Here is a 12,139-nt window from a genome sequence, read left to right as displayed (position 1 = left end):
ATGTAAAATATTTTCACAACCCAAACGAGCCGTTTTTGCATATAAATTATATATACTTTGTTTCTGCTAACCTGAAAAAAGCCATCATGGTTATAACGTGTTGTTCCACTATATAATATATATTTTCAAAACATATAGCATGATCGGTTTGAATTTCACGAAAAGCTGCACGAGAACCATCTGCGTTAGCCGTCCCTAATTTAGCAGTGTAAGACTAGAGGGAAGGCAACTAGTCATCACCACCCACCGCCAACTCTTGAGCTACTCTTTTACCAACGAATAGTGGAATTGACCGTTACATTATAACGCCCTCACGTTCTTTAAGTAAATAAAGACAATCAAATTTTCAAAACCCAGAAAGAAGATGTATTTAAAATGAGTTAAACAGTATGTTGTTTTTAACCTGACAAAAAAACTTCATATTATTTTACAGAACCAAACAACGGAACTTTGTTGATGTAAATATAATTACATTTTATGTCTAGTCTTGATTGTACTCAACAAGTTTTCTTTCAAATTTTTTAACAGGGCTACATTCTAAAGGTTAAAGCGCCATTTTTTTTATTCCACTCTAATAGTATTGAAAAGGCTAAAAGGAAAATTGCGATTACAGAGCTCTAGAATGTTAAAGGTGCGCAAAATTATATCGATGATGCAATTAAGCGATAGCAGAGAGAAACGGAGAAACGTTTCAAATGGAGAAGTTACACAAAAATTTGTATTCAATTATGAGGTCATAGAATAGTAGAGATAGATAGAGAAACAATTTATGTGTCCCTACGATTATACAGTGGCTTGTTTGTTTGTGAATTTCGCGCAAAGCTACACGAGGGCTTTCTGCGCTAGCTGTACCTAATTTAGCAGTGAAAGAGTAGAAAAAAAGTAGCTGGTCATCACCACCCACCAACTACTCTTGGGCTAATCTTTTACCAACGACTATTGAGCTTGACCGTCACATTATAATGTTCCTACGGCTTAAAGAGCGAGCATGTTTGGTGTGAAAGGAATTCGAACCCGTGACCCTCAGATTGCGAGTTCAGCACCTTAACCACCTGGCCATGTCAGGCCCATGTTGTGGGAAGCACAAGTTACATATATTCCTAAAGACTAAAATATACACCATGAATCTGTTTGAGAAAAGTGTCAGTTAATAGAAACTACAATATGTTCCCTCCAGTACATAATATTCAATTCCAATTTAAATTGACTGGTATATTATGGTATAATTATATCATGGTAAAGAGAGTGAAACGACGAAACGTCTGTACGTCGGTACAGTTATGGAATGGCATGGATTGATGAAGAAACATTTATCCGATGGTATGATCAAAAACATTTGCCCAGCAGCATGATTATAACATGGTACAAAGACACACCTGTCAGATGGTATGGTTATCCAACAATGAAAAGTGACAAAGAACATTTGTCCAGTGGCACCATTACACAATATTAAAGAGATAGTCAGAGAACAATCTTACTGATGTACAGTTATATAATTGCAGATAGAGAGAGCCGAAGAAATGTCCATTTGATGGTATAGTTATGTAAAGATATAAATAAGGTTAAGAAACACTTATCCAACAATATAAACATCCAATAGTAGAGCGAAACACAGGCGATCTGTTGCTAAATTTACTCTGTGATAGAAAGAACGAGTAACAGAGGAATATATATCCGAGATTACTATCAGGCAATGAAACAGATATATAAATAAGCAGCTACACATTGGTACAATTATAGAACGTTAGAGAAAGACAGATATCTCATTCAGTAGCTAATTTAACTTCTCTGTCTCAGTATTATACAAATGAAATTTCACATAAGCACACATATGAATTATAGAAAAAGAAACCCCAAAAACATTCTCTTTTTGCATAGCTTTACAATCGTTAAGCGATAATTTATCCAAAGAGCTAACAGCTAGAATCGTTTGGCCATGCATGGCCAGGTGGTTAGGGCGCTCAACTTGTAGTCTGAGAATCGCGGGTTCGAATTCCCGTCACATCAAACGTACTCGCCCTTTCAGCCGTGGGAACGTTAAAAGCAAAGGTCAATACCCTATTCATTAGCAAAATGAGTAGTACAAACGTTGGCGGCGGGTGGTAATGATTACTAGTTGTTTTCCCTCTACTTTTTGACTGCTAAATTAGGGTCGGCTAGCGCAGATAGCCCTCGTGTAGTTTTGAGCGAATTTCAAAACAAACAAACTAGAATCGTTAAGCAAGGCTGAAGATTTCGGACAGCGGGAATTAGGTTATAAATGAACAACAATAATGCATCAGCATAATAAAGCACAAAAAGTTAAAGAATTAAAAGACATACAAGGAATCCGACTAGTTTCAACAGATGAAGCTTGTCATTCGTAAAGATGGAGTAAAACTATGTCACGAGGTCAGTTTATGTGTTAATTCCAAGTAACCGTTATTTGTGTATTCGGTTTTTAAACTTTGAAGTTAGAGGTTTAATATAAACACGCTTATATATACGTATCAATACTTTAACTACTAAAACATCTGTATGGAAGTATAACGAAACGAAATATGTGAAATGTGAAATAAAACTCATTACGAGATAAATGAAACACTTACAGCAAAAATTTACGACATACGGTACTTATATACTAGCAGCATGCATATAGGAAATGAAATGGATAGTATATTGTAGACTGCTGCTACATAAACTATAGGTTAAAAGAGATTAATTCGTACGGATGGGAGAACGTAACGTCGGGTGGGCACTATGCCGAGCAGCTGTAGACTGGGTTCTTTTGACTACATAAACGTAAGTCTTTCACAAGCTGAAAGAGCTATGGCAGTCCAAGAGAAACCTGCCAGAGAAATTGATGAGAAGGAATACGCACTGCTGTGTATCACCAACACTGAGCTCAGATCGTTTGTAACGCAGGTGCGGGCGCTGAGCTAAGTGTCTGATGAATATGGACTGGTATTGTGGTCTATGCGAATTTATGGAGCACATAAATAAACGGCGTGGATTCGGAGAGAAACCATGTCTCAGGGCGGAGTGATACATTGCCTGCAGTACATAAGGAACTCAGTTATATAAAGAACAAAACTGGAATGCATCCAAAAGCAAATTTAAACTTTCTGTGAAATAATCAATACGAAATATGCCTAAAGTATCAGAAATATCCTATAAAACGAGTCTGTTTTTATTTTTAACCAAACTTATTAAAATTCGTATTAGAAAACAAAACGGCCAAATGATATTCAGTTCGAATTGGATGAATAATACACAGAAAATAGGAATAGTCCTGAAGTAATTGAATGGGTTATATGGAGAGAAAAAAAGGAAGAAATCCAAAAGAAGAACGTCCCAAACAGGATCATTACATGTATAGTAACTGTACAGTTGCACGATATGTTTTAAATAGAGCGAATAAAACAAATAATCATACAGAATCACGTCATGTTCTTTGTCACTTTTGGAATTGAATATAAAGTTAAAGATATACGTGTATATAAATATCTTAACCAAAAACAGAGCATAAGAAATCATAATACTAGTAGAAAAGTATTAAAAATAAAAACAGACTGGATAATAGTCGGACAGAAATAGAATGACATAGTGATAGAATACAAAGCTGGACAAACACGTAGTAATATATTTCTATTAAAACAGCCAAACAGGTAACATGTCAAAAACATTTGATAAACGGTAGAAATGTTTACAAAAGAAAGTAGATGGAAAAACACACGTAAGTATGAGGAAATTTTCAACAAGACAGGAAACTTGTAAAAATAATGTATGACTATAAGGTTCAGTATACATATAATTTTGTTGCTGCTAAACTGATACAAAATAGCTGATAGAAAGATTTACAAAAGACAACATTGGCAGCAATCAGTGTTAAACTAAAAAGACATACAGATCGGTAGAAATAGATACATAAAAGTAACCAGCTAGACGAACGGAGTTACTGAACAAGTTAGTTTACGTGTAGTAAGTAGCAATGTAAATAAACAGCGACTGAAAATCCATTCTGTTAACACGGCTGGCCACGTTTTGGACAATTGCCCTTCTTCAGGTCCAAAGGCCTTATTTCTAAACACGAAAGCATCTCTGAACACAGAGAAAGTTTCTGGCTCAGTTGTGTTAATCAGAAATATTTCTAGGTATATTTTTATTTTTTAACCTCCAATTACATTTCATCGACTTCACAAATCTCTCTAACATGCCAAGCATATACGTATAGTTTTTCTTAACATAGTTTTAGAAAGTATGTCACTGAAACATTAAACATACTGGCTGTACAGCTTATATACATGACATATAGTTTTAATTGAAGAGCTTTTCTTCAGACAATGAAAATACTTACTGAATCACTTAAAGCAATATATTAAATATTATTACTTGTATGTGTATACTATTATTTACATACACAAATATTTGAAATTGTCAAAATGTTATTTGTTTTCACATGCAAGGATCATATCCCAAAAACAGAGTCAGGTTACTTAAAAAATAATATATTTAAAAAAATGGACTCAAGCTGTTGGTAAAAAAATTAATACTTGAAAAATGGAATTAAGGTGTTGGTAAAAGTATATTTAAAAAATGAACTCAATGTGTTGGAGAAAAATACATAATATTTCACAAATACACTCCAGAATTTTGGAAAACATATAATATTTGAAATATTGACTCAAGGTGTTCATTAAGCTACTGAAGAAAAGTGAGTAAAATCCTATAACTTAAAACACGTCCATAAGAAATTTATTTAGAATCACTTCCATCATTACGTCAAAGTCAGTTGCAGAAAAATGTAAAAGTTGTAATCCTAATACTATTATTATTTTCAAAATTGTGTGTACTAAATTAAGAAAGTTACTGGAAAATTCAGAACTAATTAGGACGTTTGATTATCTTCCGCGTAGGAATCGAACTTCATCCACTGGGATGGCTTAGACCAATGAGTTCTGCAACTTCAGAGTTTTTATCAGTTATTCAATATTCTTATCTAGAGAGGCGTTATTCACTTGATATAAAATAATAATGTTAAGGGTGTGGCCGAGAAAGATAATTACCGCGCACAGGAATATTAATAAATAGGTTATTTTAAGCAGAAAGTTCTTAACCGATAAACCGTATAAATCTTTATGGAAAAACAAGATATGTAATAAAAATAAGTTTTCAACTGATCAGAAATAATACCTATATTCCAGATTAAAATATCAGAAGATAAGACGAGAATTTCTAGTCGCAACATCCAAAATAAAATATGGAAATATTTGTGTCTCCCCCCACCCCTCAAAAAAATAGGGGAAAATCATACATGTACAACTAAAAACATAAATGAGTCGTTTTTTTGTTGTTTTATCTTTTGTTGGTAAGCACGAAATCATAAGCTGTTTGACCATGAAACTTCATAAAATGATGAAAGAAACTACATTTCACTCCAGCAAAGATGGGCATCTGAACGACGGGGTAACAAAACACACAGACGGGAAGTAGGCGCCTAACTGATGGAATGATGGCATGCGCGAGCCGTGTCTTAGGTCTAAAATACTTTTTCAATCTCCCCTACAGTGATGTTTGAAACTTTATTTCTGTAGATCTAAGTACTGACTCATTTAGGCAGGTTTTCCAGATAATGTATGATTTGTATAATAGCTTCTTAGTGATGGATGGCTGCCGTAGGATAGATTAAAGAGCGGTACACAAAAGGAGCATGACGTTTGACTGACGTTCACGCCACAGTCCAATGATTGATAGAAATGAATAAACAGCAGATGGCAGAAGGCTACCAGGGATTTTGCACGAACTGAATTTCCAGGCCCACCCTTTATGGTAAAGGCCTGATGGAACAAACGTTTTAGAAAAACTTTCACGAAACACTGACGCTGACGCAAGCAACTCAAGACGTTGAAGAGACGTCAAGTTTGACGACATACCCATCGCCTGCCTATCAGGTTGGGCTCATATTGGATTTCTAATAGCGTCCACGGTTCGCATCTGTGAAACTAGCAAACGTTTTTTCGTGAAAGGTAACACCAAAAATACTTACATTTCATCCTCTTCGGCCGATCTTGTTTGCGTCTCGGCATGCTTCGACGGAGTGTCGTATTATTCCTCTTAGTATTGACAGGCGTTTACACTGAATAGCGCCCCAGAACGGTGATATTACTGTGTACTTTCCGCTGTCGACCTTCCATTCAGTAAACTGTAAGTTTCTGACGTCAGGAAAACAGGCAGTCGGGACGCTGTGCATCATGGGAACTTACAACCCTTTGGGCGGATCTAAAGCAACGTTTTGTATACAGAGCCATCTAGTGACGAGACTTGAAGAACATAAATACCTGTCTATAAAACTTTCCAACTAAAATATATGCTTAAAGCTATCAAAATGGATACTTTGTATGATACGTAAATCTTTTTGCGTTTGTTTGTATATTAGAATCCCAAAATCAAGTCAAATAAATGTATAAACGAGAAAACAAACGAAGAAAACAGACGAAAACGTTGTTATTCTGCAATATTATTTATTGTTTTCAGATCTTTTAACCCTTTGTTTGCAACATATATTTGTATATTTTAATGGAAGACAGTGTATTTAATACATAAAATTAAAAGTTAGAAAAAACACGCTAAAGTGTCAGTTCCAATTACTTCATAGCGTTAGTCGTTAGTGTTAAGTATAGGATTTTCTTCTACACCATGTCAGAATCCATGATGAAGCCTTTCAAGTCAAGGAATTGAACTGCAGCCCAGAAAATCTCCAGCTGTTATTTAGGTTTACTCCACTGATTATTTTCTTTAGCAATAACGAAAGGACAGTGAATATAAGATACATTTATGATTTTACAGTCGGTCATAATGAAATCGAATTGAAATGTTTCTATAGGCTATCAATAAAATGTTTTGTTTGTTTGAAGTTAAGCACAAAGATACACAATGGGCTGTTTATGTTCAGCCAACCATCGATAACGAAACCCGGTTTCTAGCTTTGTAAGCCCACAAACACTAGGAGGAGCGGCTATCATTAATTAGTAGAACGTAAACTTTATTGAATGTTGGAATTTGCAATAACTGGAAAACGGGAGGCGCCATTAGAGAATTATGTTTGCAACAAGAGCTACCTCACTGCCAGAAACCTTCTGTTAATAAATATAAGCTAAACTTCCATAGGCCAACTGGGAACTTTTGTTTATATGAAGTTTTTGATGATATGTTTATTTTGGCATCTTATTACTCTACAGAACGAGAGAGTTAAACATTTATATCTCGGGATTGGGTGCATCTTGGTAGGTAACTATAAAAATGAATAATCTGAACTTGAGTCTCTGCTGAAATCTGGTGCTGTTAAAACTTTGTTCAGTCTTGAAATATGCCAGAGGGTCCAAATAAAGCTATCATTTTAGCTTCATAATACTGGCTTTCAATCTGTTTAACAGAAATAAGCCAAGAAGTACAATTCTACTTGGTTATCTGTGTTTTATCTCACAGAATAGGTTATCTTTAATCTTATTTCAAGGTATTCGAATATTAGGGAATGACATATTGCAAAATATTTCTGATAGCTGAGCCGTGAAATAGGTAAGTTTCAAGTTAGTGAGAGAAACAAACAAATTTGTGAGTGAATAAGGCCCCAGAACATATAGAGAAGGAGTGTGTGTGTTTTCTTATAGCAAAGCCACATCGAGCTATCTGCTGAATCCACCGATGGGAATCGAACTACCTGATTTTAGCGTTGTAAATCCGTAGACTTACCGCTGTATCAGAGAGGGACTATAGAGAAGGAAGTTACAGTTTGTTCTAATGCACGAGTTTTGTCCATGATGTTATACATAGTCAGTCAAATGTATTGCTTCAGACTGGCGATGGATCAACTCACTAAAAGGTTTTTCTGCTCAGAATTCAGGTTGCACATTTTATGGAGCAATTGTCTATTTAGAGGGTGAGAGTCGTTGAATTATAATTTCTCAGAATGGATGGATGGCTATTGAACTATTAACTGGAATTGTTATTTGCATAGTGCGTTAAGTAAAAGTGAATGAATCTAGTTATATGGATAATAATGTTACTTCTGCCACACCACATCTACATACAGATATATGGATTGTCAAGATATCTTAAATTTTGCAGACGTTCTCCAAGTAGAACATTGAAATAAACTCAATAAGTTTCTGGTAGAATTTATGAATGTGTTTATAGGATCGGATGACTGTTTGGTCAGAACAACATTAATATGATGTTACCAGTGTAGAAACAGAGATATGTTTATAGAGGGTATAGAGAACTAAAACAACCACAAAATACTTGGTTGTCTCCTATGGTGACAATGAAAAGGACGGACGTAGTAAATTGTATTGACAAGTTTCCCTTATCTTACATAATGATAGATGAATGCTTATAGATACTTGTTGGAGGACTTGCTTGCTTTGTTTATGGTCTAGTTATTAAGGCTACTGTCTCTAACTTTGAATATTCGCTCAGAAGGAAGGAAAATGGTCGGCAGCACTTCACCACCAACTCTTTTTAATATCCAATGTGGGATTGGTCGTAAGATTATAACGTTTCCGTTGAAGAAAGAGCACGGTTTTCAATCCTGCAACCTACAAATTGCAGTGCGAGAACAGTGGCTACCAGGTCCATATTGGAGAGAACATGTTCTTCTGGCTAAATTTAAATTGTCCAAAGATTGTGATAAAGCATTTAACTCGCTAAAACGTGTTCTATAACCCTGTGTTGGCTCATCCAAGAACAGTAGTCTTTATTTATTATGAATACGGATAAAAGTTGTAATAGGACTGGATAAATTTTGTTACAAATTCAAGAACAAAACAGTAGGAGATTCACTGTTAAAATGGATCATACCTCATTGAAACGGCTTACAAATTTTAAAAACCTGGAAGCCATGATTTTACATTGGGTAATATTACTGCATAAATACAACTTTTAGTACATGTCATCTAAGACAGCAACTTAACAATACTGTTGGACTGTTTACTAGTAGAATATTTTCTGCAATAATCAGAACTACCTTATTTGTAATCATACGAGTAGTTAAAATTTATAGTATAAAATGAACACTATAAATGATAAACCAGGAGTTCTGAGAATAGTAAATAAAGATTCTAGACCAAACTAGGAAACTATGTACTGTACAGCAAGATGAAGTATGACCTTTTCAGATAATTGAATATAGAGCAAAGGCACACATAGCCTCCAACACTTGTATCAACAGTTGAGAGTTCAAGATGGTATGCTGTATCAGTTGTTTTCTGTAAATGGTAAATACATGTTCACTATTTTCTGTTGTGGTTGCCCTTCATTAATCTGTATAATGATGTATTGTGTAGTGAAGAGGAACAACAAACAATACTGGCTGGGCGAATCACAGTACAGTGATTAATTTTACTGGGCTTGTCATCGAGCTTATATTCTTCATAGTCTTAACTGTGTGAACTTTTTGATAGCATTAAAGTAGCAAAACAGGTGGCTGATAATGTTCTTAGCTACTGGAAGCAGTGAATATGAATCCACCAGTTACGATGCCATATGTCATAGTTTTATCGCTATAGTAGATATATCTATCTCCTAAGAAAATATACAATATTATAGTGGATGTTTATAAATATATGTTAGCATAAATGTATCTGTGTATCACACGTTGTAGTACATATGTGAGTTTGCGTATATATACATTTTTATACAGAGAACACAATTATCAGACAACAACGGTTTAATCAGATTTTGCAATTTTGTCAACAGTGAGGCAGTGCAACTACTGTAACTTACTCCAAAACATTACGAAACATAAAGGGATCCAATGTTATAATTGATGTGGACGAAGAATTTGCTCAATTTGGAACAAACGACATTCTCGTAAATGACTTACTCTACATGGTAAAAAACAATTAGCTATTGTGACATAATTTTAAAGCTTTCTGAATTTATATTTGGAAGTCTTACTAAAGTTTTTTAATCTTTCTGGACAACATACTGTTTTTATATACTTCTTTGTGGACCGTGATATAACATGAGAGGTGCAAGCAACCTGTTTATGAAATTACTAAAATTTCTTTAGGTTATGATAAGCCTGTTAGAGTGGCACGTTAATGATGCGAGGTAAAATTTATACAAATTGACCATCCATGGTCAAAAGGTAGTGGCTGATGCTTCTAAGCTTTTGACCATAGTCCAGTTGATGTACTATACACAAGGATATTTTACTTATCACTGTCCCTCTCTCTCAGTGTATCCGATCCTTTACTGTATGTAACAAGATCTGGTGAGATATTTTATATTTTAAGTTGGCAGCCACATGTTGGAATAGTTTTGAGGTACATCACATCATTGCATGAAGCATGAGTTTCATTGCAATGACCTTATGAATCAATAATAGATCGACATATTTCATAGATGTTAAAATTTGCTACATCTTCTAGTGATAGTTATATGTACGTACTATTACTTGAGAGATAACACATTCTTTTATATTCATTTTTCACATCCTTTCAATAACCTGGCTTTATGAATTTATGATCTATCAGAAGTTTGGTTTGTGCAACATGTTCAGTCCTTACTTTTACTATAAAATGACATGTTTTAGTTACTCTGATCTTTTCTAGTTTTGCAAATGTTTAATTAATCTGCTAAAAATATAAATACGTTTGATTTTTATAATGATGACTTGCTACTACTTTTCATTCCACTAATTCTGATACACTGCTGGCCTAAATCTTAAGGCCAATGAATATAAGGACAAAATATGCATTTTGCGTTGTTAGACTCAACTACTTATTTGAGTAGAGCTTCGAAACATGAAAATAAGAAAAGGGAAAATAAAAATAAAAAACTTTTTTACCATTTAATAGGGAAAATGTGAACACTATCAAATTAGCCTAAATACTAGCTGGTCAAAAGTTTAAGATCATACTGAAACGAAGGGTTAATCGGTAAACACGTAACGAAATTTAGTCATTTGTGTTCAAGCATTAGCGTTGTCAACATCTTCCACTGACATCTACTGTGTTACATCGGGTAAAAACATGGCAAAGGCTAAAAAGTTGACAGGGTTTGAACGTAGCAGAAGTATCGAGCTGCAAAAGCAAGGTCTCTCTCAAAGTGCCATCGCCAGTGAGATTGGGCGTAGTAAAACTGCTGTTGCAAATTTCTTAAAAGACCCTGAGCGATACGGAACGAGAGTTTCAAGTGGTCGGCCCAAGAAAACTTCGCAGGTGTTGAGCGGCAGGATTCGATGGGTTGTCCGGCAAGACACCAGCCAATTGTCAACCAGATTAAGGCCCTCACGGATGCAGAAGGCAGCTCAAGAACAATGAGATGGCATCTACGAGAGAAAGGCTTTTAAAACCGTAAACGTCTTCAAAGGCCACGCCTCCTTCCACACCACGAAACAACTCGGTTGAACTTTACTGACAAGCACCAAACATGGGACGTAGAAAAGTGGAAGGTTTTGTTCTCTGATGAGAAAAAAATTAACCTGGATGGTCCAGATGGTTTCCAACATTACTGGCACAATAAGGATATCCCACCGGGGACATTTTCTACACGACACAGTGGAGGAGGTTCCATCATGATCTGGGTGCTTTCTCCATCCATGGAACTCCAGGTTATACAGAGGCATTAAATAGCAGCTGGTTATTTTGGCATGTTGTAGAGATCATCTTTATTGACTGAGGCCCTCGGTTGTGTAGAAATGACTGGATCTTTCAGCAGGACAACGCTGCAATACACAATGCCCGCAGGACAAAGGAATTTTTCATGGCGTATAACGTGATTCTTTTGGACCATCCAGCGTGTTCGCCTGAACTGAACCCCATTGAAAATGTTTGGAGGTGGATGGCAAGGGAAGTCTATAGAAATGGACGTCAATTCCAAACACTGCATGATCTTTGGTAAAGCCATCTTCACTACTTGGAATAACATTCCAGCCAGCCTTCTGCAAAAGCTTATATCGACCATGCCAAAGCGAACGTTTGCAGTTATTCGCAATGACGGCCGTGCAACTCACTATTGAGACCTCTTGTTGGACATTTCCTACCATGTTTAGGACTTGTTTTTGATATGGTCTTAAACTTTTGACCAGCTAGTATTTAGGCTAATTTCGTAGTGGTCACATTTTCCCTATTAAATGCTAAAAGTTTTTTTTTTTTTA

The 12,139-nt window shown here is 35.4% G+C and overlaps 1 protein-coding gene across 4 annotated transcripts in view; it reads right to left on the bottom strand.

The window, feature by feature from the left end:
• LOC143256765 (protein tiptop-like) overlaps positions 1-6,176 on the bottom strand; it is a 132,704-nt gene extending 126,528 nt beyond the window's left edge. For 3 of the 4 annotated variants that reach the window (XR_013031472.1, XR_013031471.1, XR_013031470.1), the window contains exon 1: positions 6,026-6,170. Coding sequence is in view for 1 of the 4 variants with exons in the window: in XM_076514419.1 (XP_076370534.1) it covers positions 6,026-6,065 (40 nt within the window). In the remaining 3 variants the exon portion in view is untranslated. Of the gene's footprint in view, positions 1-6,025 lie in introns of all 4 variants that reach the window. The other variant, XM_076514419.1, reaches the window with a different exon arrangement.
• Between the last annotated feature and the right edge of the window lie 5,963 nt (positions 6,177-12,139).

Source organism: Tachypleus tridentatus, chromosome 7 (genome assembly GCF_004210375.1).
Source record: "Tachypleus tridentatus isolate NWPU-2018 chromosome 7, ASM421037v1, whole genome shotgun sequence".
NCBI classification, from domain to species: domain Eukaryota; kingdom Metazoa; phylum Arthropoda; class Merostomata; order Xiphosura; family Limulidae; genus Tachypleus; species Tachypleus tridentatus.
This window is presented reverse-complemented; position numbering and strand designations above follow the sequence as displayed.